The following is a 21,824-nucleotide window of genomic DNA, read 5'->3' on the forward strand; positions in this document are numbered from 1 at the left end:
GTTCAAAAAGTGCTCAAACTTCACGTGTGCTAACAGTCCAGCCGTGAAGACATCTACGGGACAGTTTTGAGATTTCTTCAAATGCCGTTGCCATGGCAACACAATGCTCGCCATGAAACACGGTTTTCTCATAACTTCAGTGAAAATGCTCCAAATGGCCCAAAACTTCACAGGTTTGGTAACGATGCAACCATCAACGCATCTAAGCGTATTATGGGATGTCATCAAATGTTGTTTCCATGGCGACAGATCATTCACCATCAAGTTAGTTCAATAGTTTGCAGTTCAAATATTCTGCTGCTTTTCCAAGCCTTTTTTTACTTTCTTTTCTTCTCTCATCACACATTCAAGCCCCCTGTGTTCATATATCACTTCAATCTAAATTCTTCACTTTCTTCTTACACATTACATTTCAGCATAGCAATTCAGCGTCAGCTTTTCAGTATAAAGCATTCCCACTAGCAATTTCTTCAGGAATTGCATTCTCTAGTTCTGTATGTAATTCAACTCTGCTCCTTCAATAATAAATTGGGACCTGATCATTGATTCTCAAGCCGGTGTCGAGTGATATTTTTCCTAACACATATACCGATTATATCTTGGTTTCTTCTTTTCTAAGGTCACATTGCTCTGTTCTCTTACATAATACACTTAAGTAAAAACATCTTATTTATATTTATTTCCTCTTGTACTTATTTACCTTGCATTTGATATTGAGGAATCCAAAACTAATCAGATAACATTACTTTTATATTGTGATACTCAAATGAGGTCACTGATTACATTTCTTTACAGGTAACTAGTAAATGTAACGGATTACATTTTCAAAGTAACCCTCCCGACCCTGTTTGTAAGTATGGTAAAGATAGAGCAAATGGCTAAAATGCCATGTTCCTGTTGAATGTTGTGATTCTCTTTGGGACATTTGGCTAGAGTGTGAAGCCAGTGGGGGGTTGCTGTTGATATTGAAGTAGGGGTGTGCTCTGCAGACCGGCTGACCACCTGTCGACATGCTGGGGGGGGCAGGCGGGCCGTGGAGGAGGGATTGAGTGTCATTAAGAGGGTCAGCGTTGGTTACCATGGATACTCTTTTAAATCTGTGTGTATGCTGGAATTCCTGTTCGTCGTCTCCCCCCCCCTCCATCAGTGCAGTTTGCTGTTGGCCCCTCGCTGTGTGCAATCCGCTGGTGAAACACCCCCTAACTAATGAAATCTAAACACCCTCACGACTTGAATCATCCTGTTTTCTTCCTGCTTACTCTGTCGGTTGTGGTTAATTAATTGCCCATTGATGAAGACGTGGGTGCAGCGGAGACAAAGAAAAAGGCTTATCCTGTTAAGCTGTGTGCAGTCTAATAAGGGCCAGGGGCCACATGTATAAAACTTCTTTCACCCATAACCCTTAGCCGGTTAGCACGAGGGGTTCAAATGTTGTATCTGCGTTTCTACTTCTGCATTACAATATTGGTGAAGGAATTACACATGAACCACTCATTGTATGTTGACCTATGTACTCACGCTTGAATAATCCAGTGAATTCTTGCTACCCTGAAGCCTCATACTTTTGTTTTATCCGAAAGGTGCAGTTAAGTAACAGGCATCAATGCTTCCTCAACAGGCATCAATGCTTCCTCAGCTCTTAGAGGGGAACTCGGTGGAGTTTTAAATGAGTTTTGTTTCACATGGGAATCGGTTTAGTGAACCAGCAAACTGACACCAGACACCACAGAGCTTGTATACAAAAGGCAAGGGTATCGGTTACCACTCTTCATCTCTCGGCAACAAAACAGTTAAATCTCTCTGGATAAAAGACTAGCAGGGAAACCTCAGGACAATGGGAATGGGAAGGCATGTGGCCAGAGAAGTAGCCTGATCCTGACTATGTGGCTGTGTGGATCCACGAGCCTGCAGCATACCCCACATTACTGGCATCTGGAGCGTAACACAACGCATCAGACAATGTTGCACACTGGCTTTACTACAGCAATACACCCTGGCCGCAGTACAGACCCGGGCTTAGGACACACACTCACAGAAGATAAGATACTGTTATGACTGAGGGATGGGATTAAATCATGTCACCTCCAGCTGGATTGATGGAAAAGCCTTTGTGTGAAGGCAGCAACCAGTTAGAATCAGTTATTCAGGGTGATAATAAAGTGAAGGTCAAGCTGGTGGTAGAGATGTTTTCAGTCATTATAAAAAGCAAGAGAATTACTGAAAGACAGAACAAATCAGATGTTGCCGATCTAGGTGTAAAAAATGATTCTCTTTTGCATACACATTGCGTCACAGAGATGTTGATTTTGTCTGTTATAAACGAATAACAACTATATATATTACTTCTACAACCTCTCTAACCTAATGCTATCATGACTGTATCTAGAGACTAATTTTCCCTGTAGCTAAAAACACTTATCATGGTCAACCTTGGCATGTACGTAACCTTTTGAGTAGAAAAGTATGTGTTTTATCCCATAAGGGAGAACATACAAAGGAAAGCAGAGAAGCACCAACGTAGCATTTTTTACAGTGTACCACACCTCGATAGCAGAACCACAACAGAAGTTCACCTCTCACCACAGCAGTGTGTGTTCTGCAGGATGAGGAGTCGTAGGCTTACAGAGGCAGGGCGGGGTGGCTACAGAAAGACGTTATACTGTATAATTACAGAGCATCTTTCCTAAATAGAACCCGGTGCCTCTCTTTATGAGATTCTCCCTCTGTATGAGAAACTGTCAGAAGAAACAGAGTCGGCCTCTGTGTGTGTGTGTGTGTGTGTGTGTGTGTGTGTGTGTGTGTGTGTGTGTGTGTGTGTGTGTGTGTGTGTATGTGTGTGTGTTTTCAGACAAGACTTCACTGTCTGCGCTGACCAAGAGTTGCCACTGTGAAGGATAGGAAGGGATTTGTCTCATGTGATAGAAACCATGAATGAGTAAAGAGATAGTCAGGCGGGTATCTCTTCTATAGCCCAGTAGTTGCCATACTTCTGCAGTAAGAAGTAGCTGTTTCAGCATGGTGCAAGCTTAATTTCGACAAAAGTGTATCAGATGGCCCACAATTCTGCCCCCCATCGCATTTCGCTACTATTGCTGCAACCTTTGAATAATCTTTATAAAAAATGTTGGATGGATTAAGATACAATTACTTTAACGCTCACTTTACTGAAATGGTCTTGCAATGAAAGGATTATGAATGCATTTTGTTTTGTTTATCCATTATCAGTATCGCTATGTACGTCTGATTTACCAAATGTTTACATGGACTGGCCCCCCCCTCCCTTAGGGGAATTCATCCACACACAAAAAACCACTGGACGTTGCACTAGGTCAGAAACCAGAGGAGACTGTGAAGTCCACTGCTGACGAACCACTTTTGGACAAAATGTTCTTTCCATAAAAGGCAGCTCATTCTGGAATAGCCTCCCAACTGAGATACGGGGTTGTCCCACTCTCAATAGTTTTAAAGGTCAACTCAAACAATGGTTGAGAAACAAACAGACGTGCGATCACCGCTAAATACACTTTAATACAGGGGTATCTCCTCTTGCACTTTATGTATCGATGCTGCTATTTTGTATTACCATGTCCTAAATACTTGGGTATTCTACTCTTACTCTTACACCTTTCTTGCATTTTATGTATTTGTACTGCTATGTTTGCAGGGCTCAACGCTAACTTTTAAAAGTGGTTGCCAGGCTGGCAACCAGGCATCAGCTTTTGGTTGTCACAACTGAAAATACGGTTGCCATTTTTAGTCACCTTATATGTTAAATAATTAAGATACTATACAGGTATACATCAACTTAATAATGAACATGTGACACAAAAGAATGTTCAAATGCTTTACAATAAGTAATTAACACAATTATTTGAAACTTAAGTGGTAGTAAACTTGTCCACCCTCAATTGCTGGTATAGTACTGTAAATACCAGTAGTGCGGTTGTTCTTCACAGATCCACAAATGAATTGAGCAAGTCACTAGTTTCTTGGTCATCCGTTGTTTTCCTTTCAAATTTGGGTTTTCTTGACCTTTGTGCTGATCCCCACCACAGATCCATTGGCCCTTCAGCATTGAAGTCTTGGATTGGCCAGACTAATACATTTCTAATGTTAAATAAATGAAAACCATTCACAGTTAAGAATTAGATATTAATTATTAATGCTGTACATTACCTTATTATGTCTAACTATATTTAAAATGTGTTACCTTTTTATAGAGGTGATTATATATATTTTTTACCAGATCTTTACACATTTCCTTTTTGCTTTCGTTCGGGTTCACCTTCCGCTTTATCAGTTGAATCACTTTGAACATTCGTTTGAGATGTTGACGTGTTGGCCGAACCTTTTACCCCACAGCCAACAACTTAATTTGCGTCGCCATTTCTTGTAATACAAACACACGGCGCACCGCGCACGCGAGTAAACGTGCATCGCTTTCTGGCTCCGTAATCACACCAATGCACGTGCATGTTAAGTATCAGGTTCCGACTGTTCACAACAATAATTAAATATCACTCTTAACACAACAAATAATTAACATTTATCTCTTTTGGGGTGCACATTTTGCTGTCTGCTGTCATTATTTCTTTATGTTAAAAACCGGTTGCCACTGATGAAAACCAAAGGCCAAGAAGTGGTTGACATTTTTTCTGAATGGTTGCCAATGACAACCGTTACTGTCGAGCCCTGGTTTGTAATTTTCGTTTTTATGTGAGGGACTGCGGATGGAAAGTAGCTCAAAGCTAAATCCGGCATATTTACACTTGGCATATTTCAAGTTTTAAGTGTTCATTAATGTGCAATGTCCCTGCCAAATAAACAAACAAATAAATGATACTGTAACATAGAACTTGAATGAATAGCAGTCTGTTCGAGGAGACACCTTGTAGGGCCAACTTTACTGTGTGTAGTTCTTCGGTTTTGGTTTCTAAGGTTTAACCGACTGTAGTAATTTACTACTGCTATTTCTGTCCATATTCGGTACATTGCATGTGTGGCCATCCTGAAAGAGGAATCCCTGCCCTTCTGATTTGGGTTCCTCCATTTTCCCCCCTTGTTTTTCTTCTAGCTCTGCTTGAGGGTCTAAGGATAGAGGCGGCATGTTGTTCAGATTTCGGACAATGTGATTTCTCGTTGTAACTCTTTTGTATGCTCCTCTTGTTATCATTTTACTGTTTGATTAGTTGCAATTAGTGAATGGTAAACTTCTTCAGCCATAAGAGTGGGGGATTTTGCTTCATTCCATCCTTTCAAGTGAAGCTTCTGTAGGCGACAGCATTGTTTTCAAAGTGCACATTGAAACCCTGGTCATTCCTTATCCAAGAGCCCGATAAATACATTATGTCTGTATCTGATGGGTTATAATGATGTGGAAAGTCCTGAAACTGATATGGTCATGTTTTCCCTCCCTCTTTTCTCCATTGTTCTGTGTGCAGCTGGCCTGCTGCTGCGGATCAGCGGCCTGCGCCTGCTGCTGTAACTGCTGCCCCAACATCAAACAGTCCACTGGGACCCGCATCATGTACGCCTTCTACTTCCTGCTGGTCACCATCGTCTGTGTCATCATGATGTCCCCCACGGTGGAGAAGGAGATGAGAGAGAATGTAAGTGCATAAATCACCAAAGCAAAGTATCACTATACAGCACAAACACACATGTACATGCTTTTAATATAAACTTGCATACACAGAGGTATATAATTAAAGAATGAAAAAGTTCCGTAACAATTTATAAATCCTCAAGGTAGTTAACCCACCTTTTATTTAGATTTTTGGAGCAAACTTCTGCATAGGTGAGCAAGGCACAAAGAGCATTGATGGCTGTGAATTGGTTTTTCTACACTAATCTATGGGAATTTGGGCTCTCTTTGGATTTTAAGAAATTAGATTGTATTGCGAAACAACTTTTATGATTTGTTAAATTCCTTTCTGCTCTCTGATCATATAAAATGCAGTCTATTTGCTCACAAAAGTAGTTATGTCTGCATTTTCTAGTCTTTATATTATAGTTGACATCAATTTATATATTTTTCCCCCCAAGCAATAAGTCTTAATTCTGCCGTGTCTAGGGAGGCGTGTGGCGCAGTTGACTAGTTTGTTGGTGTTCGGATCAGGGGAGCACAGGTTCAAACCCCACTGCAGTCAGCATGTGTTTTGTCTAGTTTACTGACTAGAAGAGTGGGGGGTCAGCTCACGGGCTGTAGTTACCAAGCCAACAGTAGCTTCAACACTGTGACCTTTTCCACTGTTTGGCCTACTGCTGTGTTACTGTCTTTCCGCTACTGATTTTGCAGAAGTTAGCAACTATACACAAAGGAGTGTCGTTAGAGTGCAGTGCGCAGAAACGCTGACTACCAAGGAGCAGAAGTGAAAATGAAAGAGGATATACAAACTCCACTCATTTTTAACTAGATGTTGTCTGTTTCGAGTGAGACACCTTTGGTGTTTAAAGGTAGGGTAGGTAAGTTTGAGAAACCGGCTCGAGATACACTTTTTGTTATATTCCATGGAATGCTCTTAACATCCCGATAGCAATGAATATCTTAAGTGCTTTGACAATCCATAAAAAAATGTCATCTGTGGAAGCTGTAGTACTGTAAAAAGCACAACCAATCATTTTATCAAATCAAATCAAATCAAGTTTTATTTATATAGCACATTTATAAACGATTTTTGGTCGAGCCAAAGTGCTGTACATATAATAAAAATAGCCTACAGTAGAGACACTTTACAGCAAATACAACAGCACAGATTGTTCAGAATATCAGTATGAGAAAAACGACACCCTCTATCCTTAGACCCTCAAGGATTTAGGCCCGGCTAAAATAACTGAATGGCCTACCTGCCTGTCAGCCTTCCATCTGTGCACAAACTTATCTCGTGCCCTCATTGGTCATGTGCGCGTTCGTGTGTGTTGGAGGAGGGGCTCTGTAAGGAAGTGGTAGATTTTTTCCGGCTGTGTATTTTCTAATTCTAGCGCACTCGAGCTGGTTTCTCCAAAATTACCTACCCCACCTTTAACTCTATGGTGTAAATAGATTTTTAGAAATGTTATCCTGCAACAGGCAAATAAGATATCCCTCTGTTATACCTTAATATCCCTTGTATATCATGGCAGAATTAAGGCCATAGTGGAGCAGGCAGGAGTTCAGGCTGGTAGCTTTTAGTTTTTTGCCCCTAGCCTCTGAAGTTGTGAGAAGATACACAGGAGCTGCCCTCTCATTTGATCCTTATTGCTCTCATGTGTTTTCCCCTCTTTGAATCATTATTACGCAGGATTATTATAAGATTGACTCTTTCTGTGTTTCTGAGAAATGTCAACAGAACTGTGAGGCTTTGGTTGCATCTGTTACAATACAGTGAGTCAGACTGTAGTGATGTACTGTGCAGGTCCCTCCATTAAGGAGGCTGTTGTTGAATTGCAAGCTGTTTTTAACATTATTCAGACTCAGCTCGCTGAGCTTAAGCTTCTTTTAAATGTTGAGAAAACCAAGGTAATGCTCTTTTCAAAAGCTAAATAGACACCAGAGCCTGTTTTAGATATTGTAACTACGCAAGGAATAAAACTTGAAGTGGTTACCTATTACAAATACCTTGGTATCTGGCTTGATGATTGTCTCTCTTTTAAACTTCATGTCAATAACCTGCTTAAAAAACGGAGGGTTACGCTAGGTTTCTTCTACAGGAACAAGTCCTGTTTCTCGCTTGAGGCCAGGAAAAGGCTCTGTGACCTTTTTACCTGTGCTGGACTATGGTGATCTGATGTATATGAATGCACCTGCCAATTGCCTGGTCAAGTTAGATGCTGCCTATCACAGTGCCCTGAGATTTGTGACAAACTGTAAAGCATTAACCCATCACTGTACCCTGTATGCAAGGGCAGGTTTGCTTTCGCTAACTGTACGGAGGCTCAGTCACTGGTACATTTTTATATACAAAGCCATGTTAGGGAAACTTCCATCCTACATCTGCTCCCTGATCTCACGGCGAATTGTAAGTGGCTACTGCCTGAGATCACATGCTGTGGTTTTATTAAATGGGCCAACTGCTAGGACTGTCTTAGGGAAGATAGCTTTTAGATGCGCAGCTGCTCTGTCTTCGAACAGTCTGCAAAAGGAATGGAAGCTGAGCAATTTGGTTCCACTAAATGTTTTTAAAACAAGGATAGATGCTATCCATTCGGAAACTGTTGGAACCTGTAAATGTTACTAGCTATGTAAACTGTAGTCGCTGTAAATATGCTGTATGATGTCCTTTTTGTTTTTCTGTTATGTTTATATGTATTCATGTGACCTACTTGCAGCCGGTCACCCTTGAAAAAGAGATCAATGATCTCAATGGGATTCACCTGCATAAATAAAGGTTTGAAATGAAATGAAAATACATCTTCGTTTCATCCTCCCTTCTCTTTTTTCTGAGTTATAAGGAATCATCTGCACTTTAGAGTTAATGTCCCTCTTTAAGGAATCCTCCAATATTTAAGGTTTAGTTGCTGAATAAGCATTTACTAGACTAGGATGATTACTAGGAGCTGACAGTGCTACTATGGCAATCACTGAAATCAAGATGCTATTTGAAAACTCTGTATTTTTCCACCAATCTTCTTTCTTCTCTCTTTCCCAGCCAGTGTCTACTGTACAGTATTCAAATGACTCCCTACTGTGTGTCTCCTTGTGAGAGGGCAGCCCTGTAAAAGACTCATCCAGGCACAAAATGGCCTCTGATAGCCCCACGCAGAGCCTGCTGGGTTACACACACATACATGCACATTTACACGCACACTGCCAGTCACACACTGAGCACAGTGGGAAGTCCCGGCTAAGAGAGCAGCCATTGTGCGTACGAGAGTGCTGGTCTTTTCTCAAGAGATTTACAGCTGTCCGAAACAGCCGGCCCCCTTCCCTCTTAATCACGACACCATGGACATGCTAATATGGTCCTCGACGTGAGACAAAAGCTCCCAACTGGCCTTTTTACTCTATGTTTTGATCTGGCTCTGGACTGTGCTCCACACTGAGGTGATGACAACTCAATCCCCTGGCGTCTAACCCATGTGTATAACCTCAAGGAACAAAAACTCTGCCAATAACTAGTAAAGCCGAGTCAAAGCGTTATCTGAATGTAAATATCTGTGGTTCTCTCAAAGCTTGACCCCTGTTTGAAAAGCAGAACTTGTATTTGACTTTGATTCATATCTCTAATGTCAGGGGGCATCAGAGAAAGGAAATAAATTCAAGACTTCATCCTCTGGTTATCATTTCGAAGGCCGTCTCTTCTGTTGGCACCGAGCCACTGAAGCACTCACAATTTCCTGTAGAAGGCCACAGCAACGTCCTTATCTACTTTACTGATTCCAGTTTTTTGCTTTGTGTTTTATTACGTTGCTCACTGTAGGTTGACATTTTTTTTTAAAAAGACGGATCTGCCAATCTTTTCCCTTTGCTCCATCTCTCTCTGCTCTTTGCTCTTCCCAATCCCTTGCTGATAGAAGGCGGTTAATTTATTCATCTGCGCCTTTTGTTTCTGTACACTGACAGTTAGTTGTAAGGCCCCTCTAACAGCCCGCAGAGAACGGGGGATGAAAGAGGGCCACATGGAGAGAAAGAGTGCTTGTTGTTGCCGCCTGTTTTCTCTTTCTGCTCTTTAGAGGCGTGACGCTCAGAATAGACGTTCTCCGGCCTTTTCTGTGAAGCAGCCTTCTAGACAAACATGAGCAGAGGTGGGGGGGGGTTCAACACCATAATGATCTAATCAAAGTGTTTGTAATTGTGTCAATCAGATCCCGTTCTACAATCAGATGTGTGAGAAGTCAGAGGAGAACGGCCAAACTCTGGTGGGCTACTCGGCCGTCTACAAGGTGTGCTTCGGCATGGCCTGCTTCTTCCTCTTCTTCGCCATCTTCACCATCCGCATCCACAACAGCACAGGCTGGAGGGCGGCCGTGCACAACGGGTGAGAAAGGCCTTCCCATGGATGTATAATAAAAACTGGATACAGCGTGGGAGGCGGGGCCTCATTCATTCCTATGAGAGTTGCTCAATGGCGCATGATGACAAAATGGCCCAACTTTTGAGAGAGCGAAACGTCACAGATTAACCGGCATGCCTGAGAAGTACCCGTATGTGCGCTCATCGAGCATGCGCAACTTTAACCACGCCGCCCAAAAGGCTCGTTCACATTAAGCACGTAAATTTGCGTACACGTAACAGCACCGCGCGTTCATGACAGCATGGTACTGGATTTATATTAACGAGGTGGCAGTTAGCAGCTAGCGGCTAGCTAGTAAATTATGCTAAGTTACGCTGACATCAGGATCTAGTGATATCCAAGCAACAGAGCTTCATTTAGCATGATACTTGTGTGGGTTGTACATGAAACCACTTGGTAATATATAAAAATGTATATGTTGAAGCCTGTTATGATCAATTGTGAGTTAAAACTTTATCTAAAAAGTAAAGCTGATGATGGATTACTGTGGTGGAGTTAAAATAACTAGGGATGCACGATAATTATCGGCCCGATAATTATCAGTCCGATATTAGGAATTATGACGTCATCCCGATAAACCCGATACCAGTATTAATAGCCCCGATAATATACAATATATTTTTTGGGTAAAAAAAAAGAAAAAAATACTGCGGTGTGGGTGGATTGGGATGAGGGACGCTTGTTTTTCACTCGGCTCCTCCCGTTTTGCCAGTACTGTGGTATTAGTGGTTTAGGAAGAGGGGAGTTCTTCACAAATCCAGCGCTCCCTAACTCGTCGGCTGTGACGTAAATGGTGTGCGGCCGTGAAGCCAGGACAGTAAACAAACATGTCGTCGGTGGTATGGGCGTTGGAGCTATGTGCAACTCAAGGCATGCTCGAACCGGAGCTGCCTGGACGCTGCAATCATGTTGCGCACTATCCGTGCTGAGTGTGCTGACTTTTCGTACAATGTCCCGCTGTCTGGCTTCCTGCATAAAGTCAAGTGCTCGGCGCAGTTGTGGCGAAATGTCGCTCCTCTGTTTTCATTTAAACAGCTCCTTATATCCGTTAGCGCAGCTAGCTAGCACCAGATGCTAACAACAACAATGCACGTAAGGTCTCTCGCTCGCTCGGGCCACACATACACACACCCTCCCGGTCCTCCAGATGGCCAGTCGGTGCCTGCCGGTGAGCGTGGAAGTGTGGTCTGCCACAAGCGGGCGGCAGGAGCGGGGCTGTCAGCATCAGCTTGTAGATGGTATTTTAAACTCGATGCGCTCTGAAACTACGGGGCGGCCAAGGAAAAAAAAATACACATGCGTTAATCGCATTAAAATAATTAGTGGCGTACATTTTTTTTTATTATCGGTATCGGTCTTGAGAAGCAGGAAGTTATCGGTATCGGTATCGGTTTCAAAAAACCAATATCGTGCATCCCTAAAAATAACAATAGCCTATTTCTTTTTGAAATGTGATGGAGTAAAAGGATAGTAACTGTGATTATTCATGTTAAGTAGCCCACAAGTAACTAAAACAATTGCAAGTGCAATAAGAAGCTACAGGAACGTTAATCTACGTCGGTAATATTAACTTTATTTAATACAACATTTACGGTACAAGATTTACATCATACAGCCCATGTAGTATAATATTTTACAAATTATGAATTACAGCAAACATGTGCAATATATCCATTATTACAGCTCCGTGGGCTGGCAGTAAGGCGTTGTTATTGTGCATCCATGGGTAAAGAGAAACTCATGTAGTACTGAACACGTAACATGAACGTGCCGGGCGGCGCGGTCCCGTCAGTGGCGGCGCCAGAGATTAACTCTAGGGGGTGCTGTGGGGTAGCTTGACGTTTCATAGAGGGTGCTCAAACATTACCAGCGCTACAGTTGAATTTTCTACTGCAACACTCCCCACACACACACACACAGTGCACCCGCGACTGTTACAATGAAGGCTCGATAATCAGCTCACGGCATATAGGTGTAAGCAGGGCTAAAGTGCTATTTTTACAAGTGGGGAGTGGACCTCACGTCCTCTAGGAGGGACCTCACCTCCTCTAATGGGGTCCGGGGACATGCTTCCCCGGGAAGGTTTTTTTTAAATATTGAAGTTAAAAGCATCAATCTGGTGCACTTTGAGAGCAACGTGAAGAGATCTATGGATACATCTCTCAACACCCAGATGAAACAGAACTGTAAACAGATTTTCTATTTCTTTATAGATATTTTACAACTCCCCTTTTAAAACAAACCGTTTGAGACCCACTGGGATAACTAGACTAAAGATAACTATCTAAACACTGAGAGTCCTTTACTTCACCTGAGCTGAGGTTATCTGAGACTCTCAGTCTGACTGGAGAGAGTTCTCGCTCCACCTTGTTGTTGAAAAAGCTCCTTATATCCGTTAGCTTGGCTAGCTAGCACCAGATGCTAACCACAACGATCTCCAGTAGATAGGCCTACCCACCGGTGCGTGAGCTCTCTATCTCGCTCGCTCGCGCACGCACACAAAATGGCTCGTGCCACACACACACAGAGCAGAGCTTGAATGAAACACAGAGACCCAGAAGTAAGCTACTTGTACTCACGAGGCTATGCTATTATGTGCAGAATCCCTCTCGCTTTCAGGTGGCTTTGATTGAGTGTCCACACGTGGACGTTTAAGGACTAAAAAACGATCAATTTTTCACTTTGCTGTTAGCAAATAAGTTGGCGCTCTAGCTAACAGGAAGTCACTCAAGTGTCACAAAGTCATTTAGCCTATGGGTAGGTCAAAAATCGAATCGGTGCTGGCCATTGGCCTAATCATATCACCTGTGTTGGCTTTATGTTTTTAGTCAAAAATGTGTTTGTTTCACATTTGCATTGATGTAATCAATAATATTTCTAATTTGATTTAATAAAAATTATTATTATTATTTTCGAAAAAAAGAAAAAAAAAATTCTTGGGGGTGCTTTGGCAATCCTGGGGGGTGCTTCAGCACCCCCTGGCGCCGCCCCTGGGTCCCGTGAGTTAGATGCACGTTAATAATGCAGAGGGAAATAACTCTCAGAATAACGTTATTAGCACATTTTTACAACTTGAGGAACGAATGTTTTTAATAAGGGCTATACAAACGTTCTTCCCCCCCCCCTTTCTGTCCACTTTACATCCTTTCATTTATTAAACAATTTACATCCATCTGTAATGTCTTGCTGGCCTGGCACCCTAAATGTGTTGTGTTGATCTCTGAAAACAAAGGTAAACACAAATAAATCACTTGATGGAAGGTATGCAAATTGCAAGCAGTCAGGTTTTTATTCATTCTGCTATTAGTTCACATATCACAAGATATAGTGTGCAAAGATTTAATCCTACAACATGATCTCGAAAACAGTTTTCCTGAACATAATTGAATAGTCTTATATACATTATGACATAAACATAGACACCTGTTACCTTATCATGCAGATCTCATCCTCCAAAATGTGTTGCTTAGTATTATTTACTTGTTATCTAAGATGACTTATTTCTAAGTATTCTGTATTTCCTACACTATATGCTTTGTGTTGGCACATGCATTTTCCCATGTTTATTTCTTATATTTTCTATGCAATGTGAAAGGTGGAGTTGTTTGTTATTTCTTAGTGCTTATGTTTTTATTCATTCGGCCATTAGTTAGGTCCATTCAGTATCTCTGCAAATACTAGAAATCATAAGATATTGTGTCCAAACTATTTAATGCTGCAACATGAGAGGGGATCTCGAAACAGTTTCCTGAGCATAATTTAATACGCTTATATATCAACTATGACATAAACATAGACACCTGTTACCTTATAATGCAGAGCATATCATTGAGTGTTGCTTAGTATTTGTAACTGTCATCTCATCCAAGATTACTTTTTTAGTTTTCTAAACTGTATGCTTTGTGTTGACACATACATTTTTTGAGTTTCAAAATCCTAACTTAGGCAGACATTCAGTATTTACCGCCTCTGTTATTCCAATGTTTACCTTGAATATTTGATATGCAATGTTGAAGGCGTGTGTCTTACCTCTGAGTGTTCAGGTCAGCTTTCAGGTTCGTTTGACCATCAATGTGCAGAGACTTTAGAACAGGGGTGCCCACACTCTTTTGGCTGGTGAGCTACTTTTGAAATGACCAGCTCACCGAGGTCTACCAACCAAAAATAAAATCCCAAATTGCAAGGGTTGCTGAATAACACGTTTTATTTATACATGGGATAATAGGGCTGCAACAAACGACTAATTTGATAACCGATTAATCTATTGATTAATGAAACGATGAATCGACTATTCGGACTATTACTGTATGCCTTGCACAATTTCTCAAACGCTCTTATTTAGCCATCAACTTTTAGATTTAGCTTGAGGTTGTTTTAGGCATGTGTAAACTAACAAAAAAGACAATAAAGATGAATACTTGATTCAAAAATACATATATTATTAAATTAACTAAACAAATTGTGAACAAAATTAACATTGCTTTTTATTAATTCAATCAATAATATTTCACATCAAAAGAAACAACAATGTTTTAACAAATCGTACGAAATAATCTGATGACAGAACTGTAAACAGAATAGCTGAAACTTTAACAAAATAAAGAGTAACTCAGTTACCTCTAATCATTAACCCATGCTTGTATAATTGTGTTAACTCCGTGTGTTGCTGCTAGCATACATAACACCTGACGTGGAAAAGTTACTCGTGGATGGGGCTACAGAGCTACTAGAAAGACAGTCCAACCCGGTGCATTCCTCCGTCTGAATGTGGAGCACTTTTGATAAATGTTTAGATAAATTGCTCGTGTTACCGCCCTTACATGCTAAACACTATTGGCAAGGAGCATTGTCCACATCGAGACGGGTAACATTTAACCACACCTTGCCCTTGGAGCGCTTCTCTCCGCCATCCCCGCCGTGTGTTGCTGCATGTAGCAGCCGACGTACTGGGCACCTCTGCTTTAGAACAAATCATCCCCTCCCTTTCCTGTGAGAGGGTCTTATCTGTACGCCTTAAGAGATACAAAAACTAAAACTGGAAGCTCTCTGGAGGGAGGAGGAAAGATAAGACAGCCAGGTGTTCTTTTCTGTTTAATCTTTTTTCTGCTGGGAGGTGTATGGGAAACAGATCTATTGTGTCAGCTGTTTTTGTGTGTTATGATTACTTTTTCCATGTAGAAGCTTTAACAATATCACTGTTTTAAATGTCAGGTTCTGGTTGGTGAAGTTCATCGTGCTGGTGGCGTGCTGCGCTGGAGGCTTCTTCATCCCGAATGAGGAAGTCTTTCTGGAAGGTAAAGAGAGGTCCCTCAAAAGGACTGCCTTCAAAGCTGGTATTCATGCTGTATTTTGATTGAGAACATATTCATATAATCCCACATAATTAGCAAAGTAAAGAGTGTAGTGGCAATTTCTTATATTACTTTATATGGTAAAACCAAATGATGATATTATACTGAGAAATGTTTGGTCAATTCGACCTGTTGTATCCAACAGGTAGCTTCAAGGTCATACTTGTACAATGCGGCTCTTGTTCCTTATGAGAGCATTGCAAGATAACAGTCAGGAGAAAGTGTTATCTCTTTGTGTCTGCACAGCAACAGTCCTCTATAAATCACACACACACATTTGCCTCTGTGTCCACTCCTGCAGACTACTCTGTACTCTGCATGACCTGTACCTTCCAGCTTGAGTAAAGAACTACTAAGACAACTTTGATTTGCATCGAACCAACTTTATTATTTGTATTACATCTCCAGATTGTTGACGAGTGAAAGTTTCCACAACAAGAGCAAGAGGAATTGATAAAACATATCAGAAAAGTTTTCTAATTATGCAACATTATCCAAGCTCACTCAACTACACTGCCTTTCACACAAACTTCTGAAAATTACCCTGCCATCTTATCTTTGGTTTTAATATAATCTTGCAGCATGAAAGTGCATCAAGTCAAAGATATCTGCTGTAAGGTCTTCTCACCTCTAAAGCTTTTCTCTCCCTGTGTCCACACAGCGTGGCGCTGCATAGGAGCGGGTGGTGGCTTCATTTTCCTGCTGATCCAGCTCATGCTTTTGGTGAAGTTTGCACACAGATGGAACACAAACTGGTGAGCAACATGTCTTCTATCTGCTCTTGTCTATTTTTTTATCCAAAGTCTCCAGCTCTTTTAAGTTAACATGAGCGACCTGTAAATAGGAGCAGTGGAGTGCTATTTGTTTGATCATGTGAAAGCTGGGATGACACGTATTCCCCTGGGGGTATTAAGTAAGTTTGGAAAGAAGAAGTCGTGTTTCTTTGCTTTTTGTGGATGGAGGCGGGGCTTGGCCGACATTTCCCAGGATGCATGTGGTTTAGGAGTGTGTGTGCTCAGTTTCACACAGACACACATACCACAGCTGATTGTTTTGAAATATTTAGATGTTTTGGTAACCATTACAGTAAACCCTAACCTTTCAATTTGTAATAGAATGTGTATTTTATTCAAATCTTGGATTTCTAGCCATGGCAAAACTGATTTTTTGCTTTCTCTTCCTCTACCGCTCTCTTTCTGTCTGCAGGAGTTCAGGAGTGACGCATAATCGCTTGTGGTACGCGGCCCTGGCCTTTGTGACCCTGATGCTGTTCAGTGCTGCGGTCGGGGCCTTGGTCTTCATGGGAGTTTTCTACACTGACTCCGAGGCCTGTTTACTGAACAAGGTATTCCTGGGCATCAACGGCAGCCTGTGTCTCTTCGTCTCACTGCTGGCCATCTCCCCCTGCATACAGAAGCGTGAGTGTCGTGTCAAATGTTCATATAACCATTTACATAATATATACAGTATAGATGATGTCTTATACTCTGATTGCCTTTTACTCGTTTAAATAGTATTTTTAGTCCTACATGTGTTTAACAGAGACATATGTTTAGGATTGCAAATGGTTAAGGACTGGGGGGTTTTATGGTTTAATGGGGGGGATGTTTAGATAATGCCTAAGACAGTTGATGGGTGGGACCAGTTGGCTATTTTCTCTCTACTATATAGTGTTACTGTAAGCTGTTTTCTGGTTACAAAGCCGTTTGATCCTTTGAGGATGAAGTTGCTCTGTTCCTGCATTTGAGATCGATTTCAATTGTATATAGACTTTCTTTATTGCTTTATTAAATATAACAAAAGACAAACTTTGTCCATAAATCATTTATCTCTTAAGGGAATTATAATTTGCTCCACAGTGAGGACCTGTACTTGTCTCATTTGACTGTCAAATACAAAATATACAAGCATTTGCATTGGATGCTTTTGTTTTTTTGAAAGCTACTTATATATCACAAAGGGTATTTCACACATTTCACATTTGGGACCCATAGGAAATATAAAACAGATAATAAAGACTGATGGCTATAATACTTACAATATGTGGTAGAATTCAAGAATCTAGCAGTAAGTAATGAATACTTTGTTTAATGTTGTGTCCCTGCAGTGCAGCCCACATCAGGCCTGCTGCAGCCCGGAGTCATCAGTGTGTACGTCATGTACCTCACCTTCTCAGCCTTCTCCAGCAAACCAAAAGAAAGTGAGTATCAACAGACATCTGCACCTGGGATTTAAAAATATAGTTTTATTGGATTTAAGGACACTTTCCACTGAAAACATGAACAGCATTTTGTTTAAATGAGACAGAAAAAATGTGCCTTGTAACCACTTTAATATTCAGTTTAATTGGGAAATAAGTTACAGTAAAAAAGCTGAAGTCACTCACACTTTCACTTTAACTTAAAGATTAGCATTTATTGTATTTGTTGTCATTTAAAAGGAAATAAAAAAAACATTTGAAAAATGACATACATTATATGCTCATATTACTTTTAATGAATAAATAGCCCTTAACCCTAACCCCCTAACCCTTGGTTAAAATTAACTAATTAACAAGGGAACGAGGATCATCCCTCCCCAAAAAACTAATACTTTCAAAGTCAGTCAGCTTTATTGTCAGAATTACTACATGTGTTATACATCCAGAAATCTCGAGATACCGTTTCCCGCAGTCCCACAGTGTGACATATATACATAAAACAAAACAAAAAGGGCCTAGATAAACAGGGTATACAATTTGTAATGTTTTGTTCCAGTTGAAAACACAGATTTGACTGTGAAGTGTTCAATGTTATCATAACAGATAAGGATTCCTGCGAATCTGTTCAGTGAAAAGTGTTAGTTCACTGAAAAGGAAGACACATAAACCCAACACCACATAGTGAAGCCTGTCTAAGATAAGGCATTACAATCTCTATAATAGCTGCTAAAAGGGTAAACTGAGATTTATGGGAAGTTGTGAATCTTAAAGGAATTACTCTGCAGAGCCTGAGGAATCCATCCCAACAAGGCTCCTGTTTCCACTGCTGCTGTCAAGATAATATTCTATGCTGCCATACTATTGTAAAGATAATCTTACCATAAATATTTAATATCAGCACATGCTCGCTAAGTAACACAACAAGTGTAGTACACACTGTGGGGTTGTTGGCGCCTGTGTACTCATTGTATCTATAGCGAAGTCTCCATTTTTCCTCCTGCTCTCCCACTGACACTGTGCCAAAATACACACTGCATATTTCTCAATAATCCTACTCCTCACTCACTCAACTTCTTCTTTGCCCTCATCCATCTCTGTCTTCACTTTCTTTCTATCTAGTCGTGGAAAGAAATGGTGTGAACACCACCGTGTGTGTGTTTCCCATCAACTCTGCGACGGAGAGTGACAAGCAGATCGTGACCGCTGTTGGAGCCATTATCCTGTTTGGCTGTGTGCTTTACTCTTGGTAACACACACACACACACACACACACACACACACACACACACACACACACACACACACACACACACACACACACACACACACACACACACACACACACACACACATACACACACACACACACACACACACACACACACACACACACACACACACACATGCACACAAATACATACACACACGCCTCTTGCTTTTCTATTTTTCTGATCTCAATATCTACTCAATTGCAAGCTAAGTTTCCATATAATATATATACTGTATCTTTTTAGTTGTATATCATTACATTTAAAGAGTTTATATTTAACGAGAAGGCCACAATCCAAACACATTATCTACAGTTCTGTTCCAAGCAATGTGAAATAATAGTGTTTCATGGCAGGCTATAGCGACAGAGACAGGGTCGTTTTGATTGGCCGTGACTCAGCAGAGGCAGTGCATGATTGGCTCTGGCGTGGCTAGGCGTGTGAGAGATAGCTAATGTATTTGTGTGTTTGTTAACATGTGTTTCCCATCAAGCGGAGGCATCATGTCTCCTACGCTTGTTCCCTGAAGGAGAGCGAATTACACTGTGCAAATGAATGGAAAAATACGTAGTTACAAAATGACTACCTTTCTCTCCCTCCGTCTGTAATTGTTTCTCCTTCTCCACCCTCCCTTTAGCTTGACTTCCACCACCAGACGAAGCTCTGCAGCGCTTAGAGTGTATGGGAACAGTGAGCCAGAGATTGAGGTAAATGCACAATTATTCACATCCCACTAAGTGTGTGGGTTGATCAAATATATCGACTAATGAATCAAATGAACAGGATCAGACTATCGCAATTACACGTCTTTATCAAATTAAACAAAGTAGGCCCAAGAGACATAATGAGTGTTGGTGGTAACGTGTGTTTTTCTTTTACCTGCAGAGAGCTCGCTGCTGTTTCTGTTGTGGTGATGACACAGGTGAGGAAAGTAAAATAGTGTCCCCTCCCTACTGCATCCCCCCCTCTCTCCCCCTGCCTCTCCATTTTTCTCAGTGTGGACGATAGTGTTTGCACACAGAGGGGATAACTCATTGCTATTCCTCAGCCACATTCAGGATGGTGAGAAAGTATTGGTCAGCAAACATGGATGATGTCACTGTTACTAGGAGAGTAGTATGACACAGTGAAGCAGGACCAGCAGCAACGAGACAATGTGTATAGAGTGACACTGCCCTCTGCTGGAAATAAAAGAAACAAGTCAAGTGTTGGCAAATAGAACCACAAGAAATGTTTTCAAGATTAAAGGGTTTTATTATCATATGCTGCACAGTAGCTACAGTGTAGTTATGGCAATGAAAATCGTACCCAGAGCTCCTCCAACAATGCAACATATTATATAAAGGACACAAAACAGTGTTTTCCCTTGGGTTACTGCTTTTGGGGGGTGCTGCCTGGGGGGGGGGGATCATTGTTATTGATTGATGCATCTGTTTCTTAGGGTTAAAAACACTAAACTCACAACTTAAAATGAAAGTGTTTAGTTTATTTAATAAAAGAGCACATGTTCAATGTGAAAAGTGACAGTAGATATAAATTATTTGCAATTTGGTGCTATATATATATATATATTTTTTTTTAAACCTTGAACTTCAGGGGGGGCTCGTTGGCGCCCCTCCAAGACAATGGTAGGGGAAACACTGCAAAATAACAATAATAATATACAAATAAAAATAGTGCAAATGTCTCACCACTTGAACACATATTCTTCTCTTGAGTTTATTGTGATTTACATTTTTACATCCTTTAAGACCTCATGTGTTTAAGGTATTTTCCCAATGTGTCCACTAACTTATGCCAATCTTCAAAACAGGTTTGGGTGTTATTTTGCCTGAATATACATGTAATTCAGCAGGATCCTATGATGACCATTTTTGGAAAAGGAGTAATTAACTATACTAAAAAATAACGAATGTTGTCACTTTAGCACAGAGATTGACCCTTCTCCACCGTTTACATGCAACATCTTAGAATTGAGAAACTTTGATTCCCAAAACGTGACTCTATATCAACCCCCACTTCCTGGTTGTCACTCCAAATGGAGCAAGTCACATGTATTTATAATCATTTCTTATGTTCGGTCTTTGTAGTACATCACATTAAGATAAAGCTTAGGCCTTTACTTTATTACTTACTTAGTTGAAAAGTGTCGCTCACCCACACCCTGTTTGTTATTGTTAGACGACTATGATGAGGAGAACACTGGTGGAGGCCAGAACGTGAATTATGACGAGAGAGAGGGAACCATCTATGGCTACGCCTGCTTCCACTCTGTCTTCTTCCTCGGATCGCTTTACCTCATGATGACCGTCACCAACTGGTTCCAGTAAGTCATGCTTTAATTGTACTGTTGTTTGGGCATGTAATTAAATAAGTTCTTCCTGTTTTTCTAATAAGCAATTTCTCAGGTTCCTAGTTTGGCTTCCTGGAACACTAAATGTAAATCAGTCAGTTAAGCCTGTGCTTTTCCTGCTTTCTCAAGTAGAAATGTCAGGCAAGGAAATTGCATTTAATCAAGATTAAAGATCAGATAAAGGATCACAGAAGGTCATTAGTTTACTTGTTTTCTGGTTCAAAGGGCTTCATTGTTATATGCACAGATACAGTGTAGATGTGCTCTGAAAAACTTAAGTCACAGGCTCCTCCAACAATGCAACATAAATATATATAAGACATAAAAACAAATAAAAAAACCAATAAAAAATGGTGCAAGTTCAGGAGTTTAGCATATGTATGGCTTGTGGGATAAAGCCTTCCTTTAGTCTGGTGGTAAAGTCTCTATAATCCATATTGTTATCATAACATTGAATCAAATTATAATAAAGCATAACTGGTTGTGACGAACCAATAGGGATTTTTACCCAACTTTGCCCTAACAGGCCTTAAAGGCATTTTTGAGCTTATTGCAGATTTACTGTTTTGATTCTCTCTCATTGCACTCAAAGAGTTGTTTTCGGTTGCAGCTGTGTCAGAGAAACAAAGAACCAACTGCTCCCTGCCAAACCTCAAAAAG

General features: G+C 40.8%; 1 protein-coding gene across 1 annotated transcript in view; it reads left to right on the top strand.

Moving 5' to 3' along the window:
• The window catches only part of serinc5 (serine incorporator 5), a 30,424-nt gene that overhangs the window by 6,749 nt on the left and 1,851 nt on the right, over window positions 1-21,824 (top strand). The window contains exons 2-11 of the mRNA XM_034200763.1: window positions 5,442-5,609; window positions 9,784-9,956; window positions 15,204-15,286; window positions 16,005-16,098; window positions 16,550-16,761; window positions 17,451-17,543; window positions 18,663-18,789; window positions 19,449-19,518; window positions 19,697-19,733; window positions 20,993-21,137. Of these exons, the coding sequence (XP_034056654.1) occupies window positions 5,442-5,609; window positions 9,784-9,956; window positions 15,204-15,286; window positions 16,005-16,098; window positions 16,550-16,761; window positions 17,451-17,543; window positions 18,663-18,789; window positions 19,449-19,518; window positions 19,697-19,733; window positions 20,993-21,137 (1,202 nt within the window). The remainder of the gene's footprint in view (window positions 1-5,441; window positions 5,610-9,783; window positions 9,957-15,203; window positions 15,287-16,004; window positions 16,099-16,549; window positions 16,762-17,450; window positions 17,544-18,662; window positions 18,790-19,448; window positions 19,519-19,696; window positions 19,734-20,992; window positions 21,138-21,824) is intronic.

This window comes from Gymnodraco acuticeps, unplaced genomic scaffold (assembly GCF_902827175.1).
Source record: "Gymnodraco acuticeps unplaced genomic scaffold, fGymAcu1.1, whole genome shotgun sequence".
Taxonomy (NCBI): domain Eukaryota; kingdom Metazoa; phylum Chordata; class Actinopteri; order Perciformes; family Bathydraconidae; genus Gymnodraco; species Gymnodraco acuticeps.